Below are 23809 nucleotides of genomic sequence, written 5' to 3'. Positions count from 1 at the left end.
TGGAAGACTTAAATACAACTGAGGAGGAGAACTAAGTGACATTGCAGTGTTAAACCCAGAAGGAATTTTTTTTTCGATCAGATTTTCTGCAATGTTGTAGATGTTTATATGAAAATCGATTAAGTTATTAAGTTGAGCTCACATAATCATTTTCAAACAATGTGACAAGTATTTTCAGAGATTATGCAAGCTAAGCAATGGTAAAAACTAAACGAAGTATCACTATTTCCAACCATTCGTACAATTCTTCTTGACTTCATGTTCACTAATAGAACGATTTCTTAATTACTACTTCAATGATTCAATCTTTATTTTTGAAGAGAAAGTCAAGGTAATAGATAGATATGTATATCGAGGTAATGAGTACCTAGTTGATCTGACATTAAATTAATCTCAGATCTTTTCAGTCATTGCCGGAAATCTGAAATATTATTTTGATGTAAAGTAGCGTTCAGTTATTTTTAGGAACCTCTCCAGAAAAAACTACAATTTCATACAATCATTCATTTCATTCTTTATCAGACTATTCAAACAAACAGTAAGAAACTACTGAAGATATGAATTAGTAGTCCCATTTTGAACGATCCTTTCTGAACCGATCATTTAGCTGAATTTCCACAATATGAATTAAATCCATTGTTGAGTTACAATCTTAAACATAGAAATCTATGACTCGATCATCACTAAATGGAAATTCGTTTCTAACAAAATATTTGTCATTTAATTTCCATTATCTCACAGCCTTTTTGCTTGATCGTGTTAACGATTTGATGTTTACTTTTATAACGTCATTTCAGTTTTTTAATATTGTAGATTTTTGCTTCAGTAAATTATTTTCAGTCTTTTGATTTGAGATTCATCAAGCCAAGTAGCTTATAATTTTAACCAACTACTTGAATTGAAAATCAATCTCGTCAAAAATTACTTAGGCTTGACTTGACTTGATTTTAGATATTTATTGCTTGACTTGATATCAAGCTACTTGATATTACTTGAGCTTGATATGCATTCGTCGCACTGCATATATTTCTGCAATCTCGTGCGCGCCTAGACTAAATAAAGGGATTCCTCGAGCGCTGAGAGACTGAAGCAATAGCCAGTGTGACTTTATTTGTAGTTTTCTCACATTTCTGTGAAATCTTTTGGTAGATTTTGGTAGTTTTAGAAATATATTCCCAAACTTGTCCAAAATGGATAAGGCATCTTCAGCTCCTGTTGAAAGACAATTTTCCAATGCTGCTCTTACAGTTACATAAACCCGCAATAGATTAGGCGACATATCTATAAGATGCCTCATGTGTCTTAGATCATGGATGGAAAATTATGAAATCAAACAAAGCCTGGAGGTTTATCAATATTAAGAAACTTCAATTTTTCATTTTTTTTTTCATTTCGTTATGATTTATAGTGATTTCATCTATGTTTCTATTTCGAAAAAGTTGATTTTTTTGGGTTCTTTTATACAATAAGTTTAATGAATAAAAGTGTTAAATAAAGGAATAAAAAAGGTTCCTTCTCATTTCATCATTTTTTTATTGATGTGAAACTACACAATGAAACTGCTAAAAATCAAAGAGCTTGATATGATTCATATACCCGATAAATAAATACTTGACTTGAACCAGACTTGAAACCAAGTCAAGCTCAAGACAAATAGCTTGTAAATCATGCCAAGCCGTGAATACCTGCTTCTGAACAAAAATTGCTTTTTTCCAGATTTGGTCCTTATCAAAATATATGGCCACGAAGTTCAATCATTGCGGAATACTATTACTCAATTGATCCGTAAAGTGACATGTCTTGAAATAATAATTTTAGAGTACATACTTTCAACACAATGTCATTTATCATTTTTTTGGGAAAACGAAAAATCTTCGTAACTATTTCTTCTGTTTCGTCAAGCAATCAACGTATATTCCAGATGGAATCATTTTTCTAACTATCATAGTATCATGGTTCAATTTTTAAATCAGAACATTTCAGTCGAGACCAGGGAGATCGCAGTCATGACTCAATGCTTCGTTTATTTTTAATTTGTGGATTTTCTATTGAAATTTAAAGTTTACTTGTTAGTTATAGTTTTTCATTTAGATATTTGTACTGAGTGACTTCAAGGAACCAGAAATTCAATATTCTACATATCGACTGTGAACCGCAATTCTACAGACCACTTCAAATGTAACGGTAGGTAGTGTAGCAGGAATATCAGACCCAATGAATAATGAAGAAAAAGAAAAATCTTCACTAGAGCAGGCCACCTCCTAATTGTTTTTTCTGAATTCTACACAGTTTCAAAAGCGAAAATTTCAAAGGCATTCCAATGTTTAATTAGTTGAATATAAAACGAGAATAATAATTTCAACAAGTTGTATTCAATTATCAATAGCTCTATATTCTCATGTAACTCCATCTTTCTTAACCACTGTGGGATTATATGCTGGCAATTACATTTTAAGTTTACACCTTGTCTTTTCAATGACTGCTTTAATTCATCTATTTGTTCAGAATTAGATGAAGATTGAATAGATGACGGATATACATACGCTTCTTCGTGTGTTCCCACAACAACATTTCCATGCTTTAATTGCTTTGTCTTCGGGATTACATGTTGCCTCATCAACGTTAACTTAATTATATACAGCTATATTGTATTGGATTTTCATATTACGTGATGTTCAATCACTTAAAAAATTATAGTTATTGCATTCGATACGATAAAGATCAATTAATTCTTTGAGAAGACAATATCACCACAAATTGGAAAACAATCGAGTCTGTTATTCGAGATATTAATGGATTCTCTGGAAACCAAAATATAAAAGCTCTCATTTCAAATATTCTTTTTACTGATCCCTAGATCGTTCTCAGGCTGATCGAATTTTAATAATTCAGAGGTTTCCCTCAAAGTAATGTATAGCATGTAGGAATATCTCCACGAAAAATAATATTTGGGACGCTTAATCTGTACATGCAATGGGTTTTTCTCTATCAGCTTTACGTTTCTCGATACATCAATTTATCTACCAATGTGGATTTCATTCAGTATATTCATTCATGAAAGTTCTTAAATTATTATATGTATGTTCATTAATGAAGGTACGATGATTTTATTGTCAGTCTGTAATTGAGTAAATTCCATGTAAATCTATAAATAGTGGAACCATTGCCTGTCGGGTACCTGAACTGACCCTTTTAATCCCCTAACTTGGGTAAGTAAAAGAAAAAATCATACTTCCTTCGTTACATATAAAGTTGGGCTTAATTGAGCAATTTGTAAAGGCTTTTGACAAAAATTGGTCATGTTTCGCATATATAGTATGATAGTAAAAATGCATCATTTGAGCACACAAAACTCAAAGCAGAGATATTTGACGGCCCACATATAAGACAATCAATTAGGAGGGATCCTGTCCCTATAAATTCAATGAATCGAGTTTAACGAGAAGCTTGGGCATCATTTGTTGAAAGTTGAAGTTGAAAATTTTCTAGGCAAAGATAAAGCTCAAAACTATATTGAAATGGTTAACAAGATGCTCAATAGTTTCACATCTTATGAGTGCAATATGAGTATTAAAATACACTATTTACACAGCCACTTAAACCGTTTTCCAGAAAATTTAGGTGAGGAACAATGTGAAAGATGTCACCAAAATATTGAAGTTATGGAGGACCGCTCCCAAGGAAAATGGGACATGCAAATGATGGCAGATTACTGCTGAAGTTTAAAAAGGAACTGTTCAAAAAAACATTCAAGAATGTCGCGGAAAAGAAGCTGTCGAAGTGTTGAGTGACTATTTGATTTTTTCAATGTTTTTTTTTGTTTGTAAGTACGACATAATATGTATTGTATTTTGTAATAACTAAAATCAAAATTTCGTATATACTTTTGTTTACTACACTTTGATTTGAGTTAAAATAATGTAACTTATTTTTCTCTAAAATTGGATATCTCAAAAATTTGAGCTCCTAATAGCTTAAAAGGAATACGTTATTTGAATTCATGACATCAAATTTATATAGAATCAGCTCAAAACACCAAAACAGCTGTTCCCCTGTTATAATCATTCACATAAAATTCTTACGTTTCCTGCTGAACTGTTTTTCAGTACATGTACTGTCATTGATCATTTGGTAAAATTATTGATTTTTGGTTCAAATGGCTTTCCATTAATAAATGAGGATGTACCAACTAGGTAACCTAAAGCCATGAATCAAAAAACAAAATGTGGGTAAGTTTCTTGATGAAAATTGATAATTCAAAAAAACTTTACTACGAAATTATGCCACAGGATGTTTCAAAATTAGGTTTAACAACAAACTCTTAATCAACCCTGTATAGTGACTAATAAGCTAGCATTTAACAAAATAATGAATTTACTGAAAGAATTTTGAAAATTGATCTGAAATTAAGAAAAACTGTGAGATTAATTTTTCCAAATATCAACTTTTTGCGGTGGATGTTGGTTTGGTGAATTGGAGATTTAGTGTAGAAGTGTGAAAAACTCCACACATTTTTATAAAAAGTATTTTAGGAAAGAAAAAATGTATTTTAAGTGTAATTATTTTTTATGAATTCAAATTTTAATCCAAAAGATGATTTAGGATAAGTGGAATGAAATAAACAATATCTAAATGTGCTCAACTGAATTCTAATAATGATAAAAATATTGAATTGAATTCAGGTTACAGATCCTTCTGCTGAGTTTTGACTACATATAACGCTCGAACATTTCTTTTTTTTTTGATATGATTAAATTAAACAACCGGATCATGCGAATGAACAATTATTATAAATTCGAATAGACGTTACAGATATTCACGATGCAAAGATGTTTAAGATTAGTGAATTTGATAAAAAAAAATCAGTAGTGAAATTCGTTTGAATCAAAAAAAAAATATTTAATTCATCTTGCAGTAATCCAGATTTCCCAGAAAAAGTAGATAACGCCGCTCCTCTAGAGTGAGCACTGCGGTTTCAGGTTCCTAGCTCAGTTTCATTTTAGAAAAAGCATAAAATTTTTTTTTTCAAAGATTATCGAGTAAATAATCGGATTATGCCGATGAAACATTATTTAATTCGAATGTGCCCAAGCCCAACACTTGTTAATTCGATATAAAAAATGAAGAATATTATAAATTAATGGAATGTGGTATGAAATAATGAAACTTTTTATATGTATTTCTTAAGAAGGATCAGTTGAAAGTGATGAAATTGAATCATTTTCTTATATTTTGCATTCCATTCTGAGGAATCAACATTCTAATTAGGGAATGGAAAAGAAAATAATCCATAACCCCAAGTCGAAATAAAATTCGGCAACGTAAAACGAACCCCGACAAGCCTGACGAGTCCATGTGTTTTGGTTAAGTTAGGTTAGGTTAGGTTAGGCCTGACGAGTGCATGTGTTTTGGTTAGCATCAATAACTCGTAAACAGCACTATGAGGGGATCATGCCACATCTGGATATTTATGAGTCTAATGTAAAATGCGGCACCTTTGATGGTTTTTGATGTTGATTAAATTTTTTGATATTCCTACCTGTTGTTGCTGACTGAAATAAATCTCATTTGGTACTTTAAATTTCCACACATTTGATTTTTGTTAATTAAGCCGCCCTAGGCGACCGCCTTCCCTGCCTACCCCCTAGCGACGGCCCTGATGAGCGCCCAAAATCTCCCTGTAAGATCTTTCTTCAACTTAACTGAATTGCATTACTCAACTCAGTTACTTCCTTCCCTAATATTCGACTTCAAAATAAATAGGTATCTTGTATAATTCCAAGTTCTGCATCAGGATGAAACTACATCAATTATGATGAACACACTAATTTATAGTTACGTATTGCCGCGTCGATATGTGTTCCTCTACAATCAGTTATATGATCAAACATGAGCAGAATCGGAAGGACAAATTTCCTTTCCATCTAAACAAGGAACAGGAGAGCAATCAACGAAACCGTGTTGAAATAATGTAAGACATAAAATTTAATGCCACCTAATATTCACACGAGAATTGTTGGATAATGGTGGCGCATCGAGTTAAACTTCCTGACACATAATTGAGGTGTTTGCTGATGAGATCTTATCGCTGAAAAGGAGTGATTTAACATCTCAATTGTTTACCGTTTTTTCCGTGACTGCCTCAGGTACCAATTTCTTGAATGAAAGATTGTTTGGAGATGCCGCAATATTTATTTTATCGGCAGATAATTCTTCTGCCAAATATTTTGCAAGTTCAATACTTCGTGAATTCATCCTGATTTATCGACTTCAGCAGAATCTACCTTAAGTAGAGTTCCGTATAATAATAGGATTTATTTTCAGAATTATCATAGAATAACAAAATGAAAACAAGTAAAAAAAATCAACATTCATCTATAACAAGTTGGATTACAATTATAAGCTTGACAGAAATCTTTAAATTCATTACATAAATATGGTTCACAATTTACAATTTTGATGTAATTTACATATTCTTTTAGCTAAGGTTTTTTCTGTTCTAGGGGCTTCCGGAAAAAAATTCTAAAGTTAAATTCCTTCAAAATTACTCCAGTGGGCCAAAAATTTGGTTCGTATAATTTCTTCAGGAGTTCACCATTTGGAATACCAACACTGAATGCGGAATTGTCACCTTTTCCAGTTTTTTCGTTTCAATTGATTCATTTTCATTTTTTATTTTCCTCCCTCACAACAGTAGTCCAGCTTTCATTTTTCTCAATATCTTTATTTATGTTTTATTCTCTTTATTTATATTCAGTAATTCAGTGACGTTGAAGTTTCAGAAACAGAAATCATTGTGGTTATGACAGGCAATGATTTCACTGTCTCTTTTCTGTACGGCAAATGATAGTACTGGTTTATTAAGCTCAAGTTGTTTACCTACCTTTTTTTTTGTCCGATATTGTTATTTTCGAGATAACTTATCTTATCAATGTGAAGTTCGTTATTTTTCATCATTTTTACTTCCTCTAATAATTCGTTTTACCTGCATCTTTAAATATTCTAATTAATTATTAAGTTCTCTTGGATACACCCATTGTACGCATTTTGAAATTACGAATCCCCATGATCTCAATATTTCGCATTTTATACTATTTTGATGAAAATTGGTAAGTATCGATTTTCAGATTCAGAAGTGGGAATTTCAGCTAAATCGAATTTTGTGTGCGTTTTGCGTAGCAGAAAACGATTTCCGAAATGAAATCAAATTGAATTGAATCGAGGAAAATACTGATTTTTAGGATTCTACCAATACGATGAAAAAAGTAAATAAAAAAAGATAATACCACGAGTGCTTCAAATTTTATCGATAATTTTATGTTTTCCACAAATACTTGTTTATTTGGCAAGAATATAAAATCAAACCGATTAATGAAATCATGGCTGTCAGGCTGTCAGAACGAGTGTTTTTATTCAAATACGGTTTGTTTGAATGTTTTTGCTAGAAATGAACAAGTTTGAGTGATGAAAATGAAGAAATTTCATATAAAATATGAAGAACGAATTGTATTTGAGAATATTATTTTTTTTTTAATTCAAATATTCTCTTGGGTGATGGCTCTGAATCAGTTTTTGTTCATTTTCCAATAAACCTTGAAGTTTTCGATAATGACAAATTCAAAGTAAAACTTTTACGTTTCAATGTAAACAAGGCAGTGGCGACGCTAGTAGGGGTCCAGGGGGCCCCGGGCCTCACTAAAATTCTGCCATTCTTAAGCTAAAATGATAAAAAGATTAGCAGAACTATAATTTTGCTTTACTTTGGCCCCACAAAAAAAATCAGGCCCCCATCTGTTTTTGAAAAAATACGTCGCCACTGAAACAAGGTATAATCGATGAAAAAGCAGTTTTATCAGAATAATGTCGAATGATTGGCTAGAATAATGAATTGCTATTAGTTGAAACCACCAAAATGTGAGATCATGACATGTGAAAAAATTATCGTAAGTAATTGCACAAGTGCATCAAAATTACCGATAATTTTGCATGACAGCGTGTTGTCATAAAAACTGCATGAGTTCATTTTCATTTTTGGAGAAAGAGCCCGACACCGAAGGTGGAGGGCTCTTTCTCCAAAAATGAAAATGACCGAATGCAGTTTTTCAAAGAAAACACGCTGGAATGCGAAATTATCCGGTAATTCTGATGCACGAGTGTAATTCGGGGGAATATTTCCCGATTAAACTGTTACATTACCTGTCAAACTGATTTAGAATGGAATTGCCATAGATTCGAACTGTGTAAAATGCATAGAAACTAAGCATCTATGAACAGAACAATTATCGCAGTGCAGTTTCGCTTCCTACAATGCAATTATCGCTGTAATTTTCGATAATTGTTCTCCAGATACATAGAATTTTTGTCAGGAGGGAAATATTCTTAATAATCGAATATGGATACATATGTGATCGCGATTGATTCATGAATGCAGTAAATTTGTTGACATTTTCCACTGAAAATGAAAAGAACAAGGACAACAATCCGTCACTGCTGTCAAATCACACGTATTAAAGGGAAATGAATAATTTTCATGATTCTATGATACAAGCTCACATTCAACAAAAAATAAAAGGAAATGAAAATTATTAAATTCATAAAAACGTTCATTTGTCATGAACATATGCTTTAGGGAACTCTGGATCGTAATAGAAGGAAGACTCTCAATACAATATAAATTGGTGGTGAAACAGGTTCAAAAATGTATTTTTTTGTTATAAATGAAATATATTATTCACATCGAGTTGATTCAATCTAGTTAATCTTCGAATCTTGGTGAATTGCAATAACACCATCCATTTCACTCTCATACAAAGATATGTGGGTGTCGCAATTCTGATCAACAACAACAACTCTTCCAGTACATTTTCCATTGACGAGGTCCCCTGATATGACATCACAATATTCTCCTGGAGGAACACAAGCATGAACTGTTCTATCGATATTGCCCTCGTTATTGAAAACAATGAAGCCTTTGTTTCCTCTACAGAAAGCAACCTGTTGATCTGCTAGAGTTTGCCAGTCGTTTATTCCAGTTCCTATAAGATCCACTGAGTTACTCAAGTGCAATAAGTTATACACATTTATAAAGAATGTACTGGGAATTAACAATGTTGCTTATTTGCTTTTTTGTTTGATTTCAAGCAAACTAAGGTATTGTCCTAACTATTTTCATTACTGAGTTGATATTACTATTCTCTAAAACCACGCTTAGCTTGACACCGTTGTAGCATTATTTTCCACTGATGTTGTTTTCAGTGCCCTATTTTATGAGTTTATTCAATTTTGTTTCACATTTTCACAATAGTAAAAGAATATCTAACAAGGAAAATTCTTACAACTGCTATGGAAAGTAGCGAAATCTTCATAGCTCACTCAAGTTCAAAACAATATATTGCTCACACTGTGAGAAATATCATTCTACATGGCACTTTGCCCACACCTTGCTTTGTAGACCATTAAAATTGGGCCTAGTCATTTCTATGGAAACGCAAGAAATGAAAAGATACTCTCAACGAAGACCATTTTGAATTGAATTGAGTACATTACTTGAATTATTAAAATTTGTGAAGTTGTAGGAAAAGTATAGTGTGCAACATGTGAAGAATAGTATATTGTACGACAAGTTGAAAAAGTCTTACTTTTCTCACGAGTTGGGAACACACGAGTGGGGAATGGAGTTTCTCTACATGTTGCACACTATACTTTTCCTACAACTGCACAAATTTAAATAAGTCAAGTAATGTATGTAATTCAATTCAAAATGGCCTTCGTTGACAGTATCTGTTCATTTATTGCGTTTCCATTGAATAGACTTCTCAAAAGCCCAATTTCATTGGTCTACCAAGCGAGGTGTGGGCAAAGTGGCGTGTGGAATAATATTTCTCACAGTATGAGCAATACATAGTTTTGAAATTGAGTAGGCTATGAAGAATATGCTACTTTCCATAGCAGCTGTAGGAAAAGTCCATTTCTCACTCGTGTGCTTGCGGCACTCGCCTTTCAGTTTCGTGCCACGCTCGTGAGAAATGTTGGACGTTCCCCACTTGTTGCACTATAAACTATTTTTTCCTACAACTGCTATGAAAAGTAGCGTATTCTGCATAGTTTACTCAATTGCAAAACTATGTATTGCGCATACTGTGGGAAATATTATTCCCCACGGCACTTTGCCCACACCTCCCTTGGTAGACCAATGAAATTGGGTTTTTGAGTCGTTTCTATGGAAACGCAATAAATTAGCACATACTGTCAACGAAGGTCAATTTGATTTGATTCAAGTCCATTACTTGAATTATTGAAATTTGTGCAGTTGTAGGAAAAGTATAGTGTGCAACATGTGGAGAAAGTACTTTTCTCGCTCGTGTGTTTGCGGCACTCGCCTTTCAGGCTCGTGCCACAAACTTCCACACTCGCGAGAAAAGTTGGACTTACCCCACTTGTTGCACAATATACTATTATATCGGAAGGACAAACTCATACAAAAGCGAGCGAATAAGAACTTTCGAAGAAGAAACAAGTTAAGGTTAAAGCATTACGAGCTGCTAATCTAAGAAAGAAATATACAGATTGACTGACGCAAGCAAATAAAGACAGTTGATTGTTGCACATAGAATATCCCTCTGAACTAAAATACCTCAATAGGATCTTCCTGGTTCTAACTAGTTGACCTTGAAACTATATAAAACATGTTCATGTGGTGTACCACGGCTCGGATAGATATCGTCAAGTCTAAAGTTTATCTCAAAAACCGTCTCTGTATTCTCTCTAATCTATCAATATGGAAATCGTACCCAGGGCTCCAGATCACAAGAACATTGAGCAGGAGAAAAAAATTTAAGTTTCAACTACCGAAACTGCCCATTAGAAACTACAAAGCGAACATGATGTAGAAAACTTAGTCTTTCGTCAAGAAAATTATTTTATCTTGATCTTTATTAGATAAACCAAACACTTTTTTGATGGTGTACTGTGCAAGCAAAGCCATGGCTTGATCAGCATCAATCAGACTCTAACCAATTGACAAAAACTCACTTGTTGTACGAGAGAAACTGCAAGGGCGATTCTATTAATACTCACCTTCAACTACATTCCTGAATTTGACCATGGCATAAATTTCTCTCCACCTATGTTCGCATATATAACCATTAGTACAAGTGTTGTCACTGTTGAACCCTGGTGATATCAAGTTACCATTAGAGTCTTGTGGTGGTGGAGTGTTGGTATCCACGAAATCAAAGCTGGACATCACCCTTCCTACTCCTTCATATGGATGAGCCAACATGAATGCTGAAGCCATTTTGTACAGCTTCGAGTCCTTGTATGTTAAAGTGGTAGCGTCACTTCTTTGAGTATCGTGGTTGTCGATGAAAACTACAGTATCACTTCCTTGTAGAAGACCCCATTCTGTTCCCCAGTTGGAAAGATACATCAACTTGTCGTTCTTTCTAAAGACGGTGCCCAGTCGGTTACCATGCCAGAATTCCAATATTCTTCCAACTCCGGTATAATCTTCTCTTGAGATAGCTTCGCCACCTGAATTTAAATTGGATGATTACTTGATCGAGAATATCGGAATTGTTACTAATCAAATGATAGTGTCCATATCTTTTTCTATAGGAAGACTTTTCCAATTTGTATAACAAGTATAACACAAAGTCCATTGTCAAATCTGAATATTCAAGTATGATATTCCCTTATTTTAGTTTTTGAGTTTTTCATAATTGCAAAAATATTCAATCGGATTTCCAAAGAAATAACCCCTGGTTCTATTTCATTCCATTTTTTGTGTTGTTTTTTTTTCAAAGTAATGGAACTGTATTTAATCTTTGTATCGGCAAATTTTTTTGTCACCCAATATTTGAGTCAAGGTACAATCCGCGAAACATAAACATCAGAAATCAAAATAGATATATGGAGTCTTATTTGATCTGTACTCCTGCTCGGAAAATTTGCAGTATCAAGCAAATACTTACCGTGTCCAGGAACTTCTTGATAAATAAAGGCTCTAGAACCTGGAGCAAACCCGTAGTCTGTGTTAAGATCCTTGAGTCTTCCAAAGATTATACTCAAGTCCTCAGGTAACATATGTTTTGCTGCATCGATTCTGAATCCTGCCAAACCCAGGTCGATCAAATTGTTCAAGAAACCAACAATTTTTTCCCTCACATATTCTTGTGTCTGAAATAAGTTATTCTGAAGATGAAATCATATTCTAAAATATTATCAACTAAAAAATAGAAAAATATTACTTTGATGAGAAAAAAAGAATATGTAGTTATTGCAAAAGTTATGGCACGTTATTATTATTTGAACTGAAGTCGTTTTGGTTCGGTAAGCCTTCCGGGAACTGCGACCATGTAGATCTTTTGTTCTCTACCCTACTCATTCATACAAACCCAAGGAGGTCGTCAATGACGTTAATAAAACTGACAACCTCCTTAGGGGCCTTGGCCGTTACCTCTCTTGTATTCAGGACCGGCTTACCCATGTGAATGGTTCTTAGGCCAGCCAGCTCCGGACACTTGCATACCATGTGTTCGGCTGTTTCTGCTTCTGATCCACAGAGCCTGCAAATCTCGTCTGTTGACTTTCCCATACGGTACAAATGATGTTTGTACCGACAGTGCCCCGTCAGCAGTCCCACCATCACCCGAAGCTCGGCTCGTGACAGCTTCAAGAGCTTTTTGGCGTAGGTAGGTGAAATCGTCACGAATTTCTTTGCCTGAACAAGTCTAGGAGTGTTAGTCCAGTGGATTATCCTGTTGTTCAACTCCCATAGCTGGACCGCGGCTTTATATTGGTCTTTTCCTAGCCCACAGGTCCAGCAGTTGTTAACCTTGATGCACTTTTTGCAAGTTCATAAGCTTTTTCATTTCCTTCAACCCCACGGTGCCCTGATACTCATAGTAGAGTCACCTTATTTCCTCTGGCCAGTTGCTTTATGTTGTTACGGCACTCCCAAGTCAGCAGAGACCCCTGGCAACACGATTCCAGGGATCTCAGCGTGGTTTGGCTGTCCGTGATGATGTAGACTTGCTCCCCCTTGAGGTTCATTTTGAGGCACTGAGCGCATACATAAACAGCCATTATCTCGGTCTGTAGAATCGAGGGCTCACGTCCTAGGTCTTTAGAGATCCTCAGTTTAGGTCCATATATCCCAATGCCGGTGCCCTTCTCTGATTTTGATCCATCGGTGAACCATATGGATGACTTTCTGCCCAGACGATTTACGAGACTTGTTACACTAGGACGGTCATTCATAACCGTTTCAAAGGGAGTTTCAAAATCGTAGGGGGTTGGCATAACATCCGATGGTTTTGCTAGGAGTTTTGAATCTAATTAATTCAGTATCCTCATATGTCCAACACAATTTCCAGGAAGGTGCTTTCCATTAAGGCAAATTCTTATTGCTTCCAGCAGGCTACATTTCCTCACATGTAAGCCTACTAAATAAATCGGTTTGGACTTAAACATTTATTGGAATGATCCTCTCTAGGAACATTAAAAAAAATAACCACTGAAGTACTTGATCGATATTTCGTAGTAGTAGTAATCAAGCTTACTTATAACCTTAACCACTTATTAAACCGATAAAAGTGTTCTACATGTTCGTTTTCAGTTATTATTCTCGAATTTACCTGATTCAAATCTCTCAGTCCCACAAGTTCACAATTCCTTACGACATAAGCATCCTGGTAGTTATCGATTGCGCAGGGTGGATGAAAATGCTCTCTAGAATATGGTACTCCAGGGTAATTATCATTGGAAGATTCTCCTCTATTGCCAGCAGTGCCATATCCATCTCCTCCAGTCATGTGATTGAACACAATGTCTGCATATATTCTGAAGAAGGACTGAATTAATAAATCTGAATTCATACATTAGCGTAAATAGATTTCATCGTTGAAATGTTGACTTTGATAATATTCACCTTACTCCTACTTTATTACATCTTCTCGACATTTCTTCCAGATCTTTTTCATTTCCAGATCTTGTGTTCAAATTATAACTTACAGGTTGATATCTTTCAAACCAAGGCCTAGAATTCAGTATCAGATTCTCATTGGGTGGCGAGATCTGAAATTGTTCAAGTTTTTGAGAATTTTAAGAAACGCTGGTATCTGACCTAAAATTCACATATAAGTGCGGTTTTATAATTCAATTTTTTTTCTCAATAAGTTATACAGTGTATTAATTTTGATCATTGTGGAAATTATATTTCTGGGTAAATAAATATCTGTTTGTGGATTGTAAAAACACAGAATTATTAAATATAAACCTATTCGATTTGATAAATTTAATTTACTTCGAAAATACTAATTTGCATATTCAGTTAATTGAAGAATCAGAGAAGTAATCCATGACTTTCTTGGTCAGGATATTTCCTCTGTGATCGAAATGATTCCAATGTAGTTTATGTTAACTCCTAAATTCAAGTGAATGAGAAGGATATGCGCTTTCAGTTGGAGAACTGTTTTTGAGTTGATGAAAAAGTTAAAGAATGTTTAGAACTTGAAGTTTTACAGATCAAATTGTAAATGTAAATTGAAGTATCAAAATAAAAGATTTCCGAAACGTGCTTCAGTCTTTATTTATTCATTTAATTGATTCATTAGCTATTTTCTTGAACTCTACCTGCAACTGTATTATTTGTTATTTCAACTGATAAAATGATATTTTTCATTGTTGATTCTGTATTTCTAGGAAAACGATGTTTTTATCGAATATTTATGTTTATTAGAAAATGATTATGTACTATTTTAATATTTATTTCTATTTATTGATGAATAAAATTCTATAAAATTCATTTTCAGAAGTGCGGAATCTGTTCAAGTAATGTTAGAAAGGGTATCTCACCTGAACACCTGCATAACCATGAGGGGCAAGAAAGTTCTCACATTCTTGTGCAATATCTTTCCATTTCCATTCGAACAGATGGACAATTGTAGAATGATTATCCACAAAGTGAGGATTTTTTTGGGGGCTTGCAATTGCAAGGAAAAACGTCAGAAATAAAAGTGATACAAGCATGGTTTTCTGAAAAAATTAACGAAAGTTTTAAAATGAAAATTGCATTGGTTCTGTTCTAAAGCAGCATATCTTGTCGTTTACATATTAATTTCCACAATGAAGTTTGTGAAATCTTTAAATACCTTTTTACGAATAGTTCAACCATAACATGTTCGTTCCCCGAACAGAGCGCATGGTATAAAACGATAATAAGGTTCGACTAACTGATGGAAAATCCGTGGTCAAATTTAATTCTGTCCGACCGGGTTCACGATAACTGTAGATCGGCTCAACATAGAAACTTGATATTTTCAGGGTTGGCGCTGATGTCGAATGCCACGGTCACTCAATAAGCCTCAAGCCTGGCGCACAGAAGGCATCGGCAGTGTCAGTGCCACTATTTGTTTGTTCCAAGATTCGAAAGAAGCGCATTGAAATTGCGGAACATAGAGTTGAGTTGGGAACGAGATTTTGAAATTGAGTGATGCTACATTTTTTATTGTTTGAAAAATAGGTAAAAACGAGTTTCATGTATTGATAATGCTCTTTGTCACGAATCGATGAAAATCATGGTCAAATTGAACGAATTACGCTTTCAAGTACTTGATCACTCAGGTCATTCTCAAGATCTGGCCACCAAAGATAACGTGCATTTTGCAGACACCAAAAAATACTCCAGGGAAAGAAATTTTACTTCAATAGAGGCAAATACGAATCTTTCTAGATAAACGTTATTGAAAAGTTAGAGGAGCATAGAGTAGAAAATGTATAATCCGTAAAGGTGACTATGTTGTTGAATAAAATCCAGTAAACAGTTGTTTGGTCTCTAAGGGCGCAATTGGCGAATGGATGAACCAAGCAAATTAGTCAGGCACTTCGATATCACAAAACCCATAAGGTAGAATAGTGATGCATTTAACAGGATTTCATAAAATTCTGAAAGGTTTTATGAAAAGTGTTGGAAGAATTTCAATGAATGGCTTGCCAATCAATATAAATTCATGTAAAAGTGAAAAAATGTGACAATTATGAGTTTATTATTTCCATGCTAAGGAATACACAATGATCATCTTACGGGACAGAGCCTATGCGAAAATATACTCGAAGATCGTAACGTTTCTGAAAATAAGTCGATTTGTTATACACTGTGTCCGTAAAGTATGGAGCAAATTCATTTTCAACTGAACAGACCATTTTAAGAAATAATCGTCTATTTCTGATTTTAATTCACCGAATTTTAAAATAATAATCTAATATACAGGGTGAATTACTTTCGAGTAATGACGTCACCGTCATTTTTTTTGAATGGAACACCTTCATTTTGTCTCAATTTTCCAATTACTCATCTATCGTAATCGGAAAATTGAGACAAAATGGGGGTGTTCCATTTGAAAAAATGACGGTGACGTCAATACTCGAAAGTAATTCACCCTGTATATAAGATTCTTATTTTAAGAAACGGTAAATTAAAATAAAAAATCGACGTGTTTCAGGATTATTTCTTAAAATAGTATGTTCAGCTAAAAATGAATTTGTTCCATACTTTACGGACATAGTGTAGAAATGATTCCTAATAGCATTAACATTTGAGGAAAATATTCTGTATTATCAATCACACTCATACCAAAACTAATGAAAACCGTATATATATTCACTTTTAGCTACTAACATTCAGTATTTAAGTATACAGTATTTCGTCCAAAACATTTGATAATCGTCTTCTATTTCCTAGTTATGAAAATGTTTTGCGCAAGGTGTTGGTGTGCATTACTCTTGGGAAAATACATAGCATGATTGCATAGTATCTAAAATAGAATCAGAATTATCACAGAGTGCTATTTCAGGAGTAGTTCCGCTACACTGTGGTTTATAATGGATCACGGTCGATGGATTTTTTTTTTTGCAAATGCATATAAATAAGGCCCCATTGAAATTCTGGCTCAATTTTTGATCAACTATCGAAGTTATTCAATTGTTCATTTAATTCCTCTTGGATTTAGGGAAAGCTAGTACACAAGCGATCGAAAATTTGATAGTTGAGGTAATATATAGTTTTGTATTCAAAAAAGAATATTTCTTGGGATTGCTAGGTAATTTGGTACCTAAATTGAAAGGAGTTTCAAAATTTTCAGTTGAAATAAAAAAATTATGACAAGATTCCAAAATCTTCACCTTTCCACACGAAAAAAATATTGTAGTTAATTATTATTATTATCTCTAATTCTTCATACATTGAATATACGATGATTCTGCTAATGTTATCAATACGAAATTCTGAAAAAGAACTTAAATTCTAAATATACAAGCAAAATCAATTGAAACGAATATGTAACCACGGTAGGTATTTTCTTTGCGAATATTCTTGAACTTGAAATTTTTTCTTATATACTTAAATACCCAAATCTCAACTTCGTCTGTCTTTGGGTCACCTAATTTTTTTCGATATTCTTCCCGAATTTTCTGTTTCTGCTAAATCGATTACAATAAAATTTTTGTTCAAGCTTTGAATTGTCATTCTACATCCAAATTCAAATTTTTGCCTCGATCGGATATAGGTACAATTTTGACATTAACAGAAAACCAAAACTGCCACATTCACAGAACCCCCAATAACAATTCTACCCTGAAAATTTTATTTTTGTAGCATATTTCGTTCGTTGTTAAAGGTGTTTGTGGTTAGATAATTGACATCCTTGAATTTGACCACGAAATCAACATCAAACCTTATCGTTTGGGACCAGCTCAAATGAAAAAGCGTGTTCGGTTAACGATCGCTCAAAAATTTCATAAAATACCTCTGGAGGAATTTGAACCAGTTCAGATTTCATGTAAATCAAATACAAAAACACTCACTTCAAAATACGCTCCACTGAAATAACTACATAAAATTCAAGTTATCAAAAGTAACTGCAGTATTTATCACTCAAAATAATCTATAGAATTCATTTAATATTATAGCCTTATCAAAAATGAGAAAATCTATCTTATCTTCATCTCAAGATGGAAATAATAACAGTATGATCAAGTTATCAATGAAAAATTCTGTCCCATAAAAATTCAAACTTCGAGCCAATCATTCGAAGTTTTGATTTATATCAACATATTGTACATCTGGGATTCTAGAGTTTAATATATCTGAATTAGGTTATCAGTTTTTATTTAATTATGAATAGTTTACAAATAGAAAATCAACACTCGTTTCACTGTTTCTTCGATTTCAAATGAATAGCCAATAATCCATCTTCTTCGTTACTGTTAATAGAAATGTGAGCATCGCCATTTCCATCTACACTTATAACTTTTCCGGTACATTTTCCATCAACCAAACTTCCAGATATTATATCACAATATTCGCCCTCAGGCAGGCAAACATGAAGTTTTTTATTTATATTTCCCTCGTTGTTTAATGCAATAAATCCCTTATTTCCTCTGCAAAAGGCTATCTGATGGTCATCAAGTGTTTGCCAGTTCTGTACCGCAGTACCTGAGAAAAAAAAGTTAGAAGATCTCTATTGTATAACAAATGTATACAGGAAGGCTCAACAAAAATGTAACTGATATTTCAGCTTTAATATGAAAATCTTAAAAAACTTAGAACTCAAAGATTTCGGAATCGTGCGGAAAAAAGTAAGCGTGCTTCTTCCATCCTTATAATTTCAACTTGAATAAGAGTGAGGATGTTGTCATTATTTTGAAGATTTCATTCAGTATTATCTGACCTTATGATTCTTTGTCAAAATTTCCAACAATAACGAAGTGATAACTAGAATGGTGTAATATGCAATGTGGAATATACCTCTAGAATAATTGATACTTGAAATTATTGAATATTTTTTCGTTAAAAAAAATTGAATGCATAGAAATAAGTGGTAACTAATTTCAGGAGATGGAATAAGGTCTCTAAGTCTTCTCCACGAACGAGACCTTGGTCCTCCTCTTCAATATCTAATACTTTACATTCTATCTTCAAATACTATTTTTACATCGTTACAAAATGATAGAGTAAACTGTTTATGAATGATTACTTAAGAACAGAATATTTCCAATTTACAATGTCCAAACTAGATACTTTCAGGATAAAACAAACCAAATTCAAATATTTACTTTGAACACCCTCTATTCGGATATTCCTCATTTTTATCACCAGCTTTATATTCTTCGTATCTTAATGAACCATCCTACATATATGAAAGTACGAAATTGTAGAAATGTTGGAAAGATATAGAACTCAACATTTCGCTCATTAAATTAAAGAGTGGTGATGTTGAATAATCAAATATACTATGTAAGTCTCTCATATCACTCAACATCATTAACTCAAAAGTGATAATAAAGTAATATTCAATAATGGAGCTTATCTGAAATCAATCTGGAAAAAGCCATAGTCATTTGGGATGAATCGACTAGACTAAAACTAAAAAGATTCGCAATCACCATGAGATTTTTTGAAGATCGATTTGTAAAAAACTTAAATATTTAAAATAATGCTTTTATATTAATTTACATTTTATTTCTTGAAGGATCACGAATCTTTATCAAATAAATAATATCTAAACCAAAGTGACTCATACCATCAACCACATTCCGGAAACCAACCATATTGTAGATTTGACGCCATCTATGTTCGCATATGTACCCATTGGTACAAGTGTCATCATCTCTGAACCCAGGTGATATCAGATTACCTTCAGAATCATGAGGAGGTGAGGTTTCCGAATCAACAAAATCGAAACTAGACATCACTCTCCCTGTACCATATGGATGGGCAAGCATGAAAGCGACAGCCATCTTGTATGGTTTGGAGTTTTTGTACGTCAGAATATCCCTTTCTGATCTCTGGGTGTCGTGGTTGTCAATAAAGGTTACAGCATCGTAACCAGGGTTTACTAAACTCCATTGTGGACCCCAACTGTCTAAGTACCTCATTTTGTCTCTCTTGCTGAACACTTTGCTGAGAAGATGACCGTACCTAAACTCTAGAACAGCTCCAACACCTGTATATTGTTCCCGAGTGACAGCATCTCCACCTATTCAAAAAGTCATTCAGTTTATAAAACAAAACCTTTTTTATCTCATTTAAAATGAAAAATATGTTTTGAAGTCATTTATAGTTTCCACGTACACAATTGATATTTGATGGATACGAAGATTTAATAAGCATCAGTGAGTCAACAGAGAAAATCATATTTCATTGAACTTGACAGCTCTGAAAAGTTCCATGTGGTACTACTTTCTTGTGTGGTAGTATATAAGGTTTCAGCACTTGTCAGAGTTGAAAAGTAGACAAAAGCGTTGCCAATTTGAAAGTTATTAATACAAATAGGATTTCAAAAGTTTCCAATACTGCTCTTGGCATACTGCAATATATCAGGAAGTCAGTATATGTCTATAATGCGGAATTTCGACGAAAAAACTAAACACATAAGAATGATTTGGGATCTATGAGGAACTGAGTATAGTGCATGAGACAGAAAAAAGGGACAATCCGAAAAGAAAATAGTCAGAAAAGATGAAAAAAGGAATTATAAAATAAATAATCTAATAATGAATAACGAAATTTCAATATTGATATCACCTTGTCCAGATATTTCTTGATAAATGAATGCTTTAGCATCCTTCGCAAAACCATGCTTTGTGTTCAAGTTTTTGAGTCGTCCAAAAATCACCTTAAGATCATCTGGGTGCATATGTTTTGCAGCATCTACTCTGAATCCAGCTACTCCAAGATCGATCAAGTGATTCATGAAATCAACTATTTTGGTTCGAACATGTTCTTGACCCTAGAAATTTAAATAATGGACTGAAAATGAGAATACTTTTGTTGTGAAGAACATTTCATAGCTTAATTTACCTGATCCAAATCTTTCAGTCCAACTAGTTCACAGTATCTCACTTCATTCGCATCATTATAATTATTTATGGGGCATGGAGTGTGAAAATGCTCGGGTGTATAAGGCACCCCTGGAAAATTTTTCTTGGAAGCTTCTCCCTTATTTCCTGCAGTTCCCACACCATCTCCACCACTCATATGATTGATGACGGCGTCGACATATATTCTGCAACAGTTAACCACGTATGAGGTACCATGAAGGTTAATCGTACTCTGCATCATTAAAAGTGATATACCCAGAAGGAGTTATTCCTTTAACACGAGATTATGTTTTAGAATATTTGAAGAAAGCAGTTTGTTATTCTCATTCTTTGGAGTCTGTGGGCTTACACTTCTAATGGCACTAAGGATATTGAAGCCAAGCAGTATTCGACGAGGTCAGATCATCTTTGCCTATGACCTGAGCGATTTGAAGAATTATGAAATATAAAACGCAAACACTGTGAAATATAAATTATAAGAGATGAAATATAAAAATTGTAGGAAAAAAATTCATAAAAATTGTAGGATAAATAATCACCCAGTCAGAAGTTATTAGAAAATGGGTAGTCATCAGGAACAGTTTGATCACTACGTATATCAAAGACGGTGGAGTTAAGAATTGAATGTTTTTGATTAACAAAAGAACTAAAGTCATTCAACAACTACGAAGATAAGAATACTGAGTACAATATCTGGATATACGCTGAAATATAGGAATAGGTACACAGCTATTCGAGAGGAATGTCATATTCAGGACATTGTCAGGAAGAAAACGGCGACGTTATTGAAATGATCACGTCAGTAAAATACCATACAAAAATACCCTCAAACGGAATTCTAGGCACAGGAAGACCTATTGGCAGACCCCCAAAACCACTGTTTTTTCGTTATTACCAGGCTCAAATCGGTGTAGAAACATTTTTTCTGAACAAATTAATTATATTATTATCAGTTGGTTTTTTCTTACTTTTGATTTTATTATGTTTAGTAGGTGTAGGTTACTAGTTTGTAAGTAGAAAACTTTTTTCATTTAGTGTTTTGAGTGCGTAGGTATTTACCTCCACTTTTATTGTATCATAATAATAATAATGATAGAGTTAAGTCTTGATCGAGTTATTGAAGGTTAAGTGAGGCTACATTTGTTGTTGGATAAAAACGAGTTCAGTGTATTGATAAATAGTTATTTATAATACAAGTGCAGAAGGCATTGATATTCTTCCACGAGTTCAAAATTCAAAAACGAGCCACGAAGTGGCGAGTTTTGGAATGAACGAGTGGTAGAATGAGCCTTCTGTACGAGTATTATACATTATTTTCTCTAATTCATTGCATTTTCATTGAAATTAATGAAATATTTCCAAACATATAATTTAGTGATTTTTGCATTGAAAAATGTTGGCTGGCAGAACTGATTTCTTTAAGGCAAATTGATGAATTGACAGATAAAGCCGTGGTGGAAAGTTCGGAGTACCAACATAAAATGACAAAATATAAACATGAAAACTGTGCGTTTCTGATATATTCTCGCACGATTTTGTTCTACAAGATGTGGAAGAATGAACGGAATAACCACAGAATTAGAGAAACACTGTTCTTTCTATGGGAAAAAGGAACAACATACTGAGTAAGCAAAGCAATGGCTTGATAAGTGTTTAGACTGCTACATGAACCACAACGCAACAAAGATGCTCCGAGGAAAGAAATTTGGCTCTGATAAAAAAATTATTGAAGACATGAAGCTTCGTTTGAAAGCAAAGACGAATCTTTCTACAAAAAAGGTATTGAAAAGTTGATGTAAGATATCTTTTGAAGATGACTTTGTTGACAAATAAAGTCGAATTTTTCAAATAAATTGTGTTTTTCCTGATTAGGCTTGAGACTTATTGAGTGAATTGTTATGATAGTTTTGTATCAATCTATACTGTCTACGGACCCTCCGTCATGGGTTGTTCTGCATCCACTGGCAACTAAGATCCAGCAACTAAATTTTCTATGCATGAACTTACCTGATACCTGCTTTATTACATCTCTCTGTCATATCTTTGAAATCCTCTTCATTCCCTGATCTTGTCTCTAGCACATAGCTTACTGGTTGGTATCTTTCATACCATTGCCTCCTATTGAGAATCAAATTCTCGTTTGGAGGTGAAATCTGAAGAAAACATTGTTAAGGTGTTTAGGGAGACCAGGTGAAAGGCACAAACTCACTTGAACACCTCCATATCCATGTTTGCTGAGGAAATCCTCACATTCTTGAGCTATATCCTTCCATTTCCATTCAAATAAGTGAACTATCGTTGAACGGTTCTGTACAAAGTTAGGATTTTTTTGACTCAATACTGAAGCCACAAGAAGCGTCAAGAACCAGATGAGAATCATTTTTTTTATGATATGCAAATCGTTCACTTTCTTACAGGTAACTTTTGTTTGATCTAACTTACAAATTTGGATCAAAATTCTCAACAATTACTTAACATTTCGAACAAATGGATCAGAATTAATGTACAAATCAGTTGACTAAGTTTGTTGTTTTCATTTAATGGGATATAATCATAATAAAATTTCCAGATTTGAAGCAGATTAAGTTAATTAATTATTGTTTTTGATTAATGTCGTTTATGATTGATATACTCACCGAAACAAATTCCTTCACAAATTCATGGATTCATATATAACTGATCACGTTCAATATTAATGAGTAAATAATGATTTTTGATAAAACGTTAGCGAAATGACCGGAACTCTCAATTGTGTCAGATGTAAACAATTTTTCGATTCCTTCGCAAGGTCAATACAAATTCTGTTTCATCAAGACCTAATTGACAAATTATAAGGATTTTGTTGTAGTATTAACATAGGTAGAAATATCCAATTAATGAAAATTGTCGCATATAAGAATTACCTAAAAAAAACAAGAAAAAATATCAC

General features: G+C 33.5%; 2 protein-coding genes across 3 annotated transcripts; both read right to left on the bottom strand.

The window, feature by feature from the left end:
* Positions 1–8694: 8694 nt before the first annotated feature.
* LOC123671135 (alpha-amylase-like) lies at positions 8695–17999 on the bottom strand. 2 transcript variants are annotated; one of them, XM_045604829.1, is made up of 7 exons: positions 17863–17999; positions 14857–15036; positions 13931–14076; positions 13638–13842; positions 11973–12177; positions 11077–11532; positions 8695–9035 (listed from the first exon to the last, which is right to left on the bottom strand). In XM_045604829.1, the coding sequence occupies exons 2-7, from the start codon at positions 15028–15030 to the stop codon at positions 8752–8754; spliced, it is 1470 nt and encodes a 489-aa protein (XP_045460785.1). In that variant the 5' UTR covers positions 15031–15036; positions 17863–17999; the 3' UTR covers positions 8695–8751. The 2 variants fall into 2 exon arrangements, with proteins under 2 accessions (XP_045460785.1, XP_045460784.1); XM_045604828.1 differs by lacking the exon at positions 17863–17999 and adding an exon at positions 17805–17852.
* Positions 18000–18149: 150 nt separating this feature from the next.
* Positions 18150–23473, bottom strand: LOC123671136 (alpha-amylase-like). Its single transcript, XM_045604830.1, has 6 exons — positions 23090–23473; positions 22888–23033; positions 20861–21065; positions 20585–20789; positions 19581–20036; positions 18150–18493 (listed from the first exon to the last, which is right to left on the bottom strand). The coding sequence occupies exons 1-6, from the start codon at positions 23258–23260 to the stop codon at positions 18210–18212; spliced, it is 1467 nt and encodes a 488-aa protein (XP_045460786.1). The 5' UTR covers positions 23261–23473; the 3' UTR covers positions 18150–18209.
* Between the last annotated feature and the right edge of the window lie 336 nt (positions 23474–23809).

This window comes from Harmonia axyridis, chromosome 1 (assembly GCF_914767665.1).
Source record: "Harmonia axyridis chromosome 1, icHarAxyr1.1, whole genome shotgun sequence".
Lineage (NCBI taxonomy): Eukaryota > Metazoa > Arthropoda > Insecta > Coleoptera > Coccinellidae > Harmonia > Harmonia axyridis.
The sequence above is the reverse complement of the archived record's forward strand: the minus strand, read 5'-3'. Positions and strand labels throughout refer to the sequence as shown.

Bases quoted from the DNA above. Each gene is read 5' to 3' on its own strand.
- LOC123671135 (XM_045604828.1), bottom strand. From the start codon at position 17,837: ATGAAATCTGAACTGGTTCAAATTCCTCCAGAG. The intron at 13,843-13,930 runs GTGAATATTATC...GTCCTTCTTCAG, and splicing joins TGTAATAAAGTAGGAGTAAG to AATATATGCAGACATTGTGT. The intron at 11,533-11,972 runs GTAAGTATTTGC...ATTTAAATTCAG, and splicing joins TCAAGAAGTTCCTGGACACG to GTGGCGAAGCTATCTCAAGA.
- LOC123671136 (XM_045604830.1), bottom strand. From the start codon at position 23,260: ATGATTCTCATCTGGTTCTTGACGCTTCTTGTGGCTTCAGTATTGAGT. The intron at 21,066-22,887 runs GTAAGTTCATGC...TAACTGTTGCAG, and splicing joins TGTAATAAAGCAGGTATCAG to AATATATGTCGACGCCGTCA. The intron at 20,790-20,860 runs GTAAATTAAGCT...TTAAATTTCTAG, and splicing joins GACTGAAAGATTTGGATCAG to GGTCAAGAACATGTTCGAAC.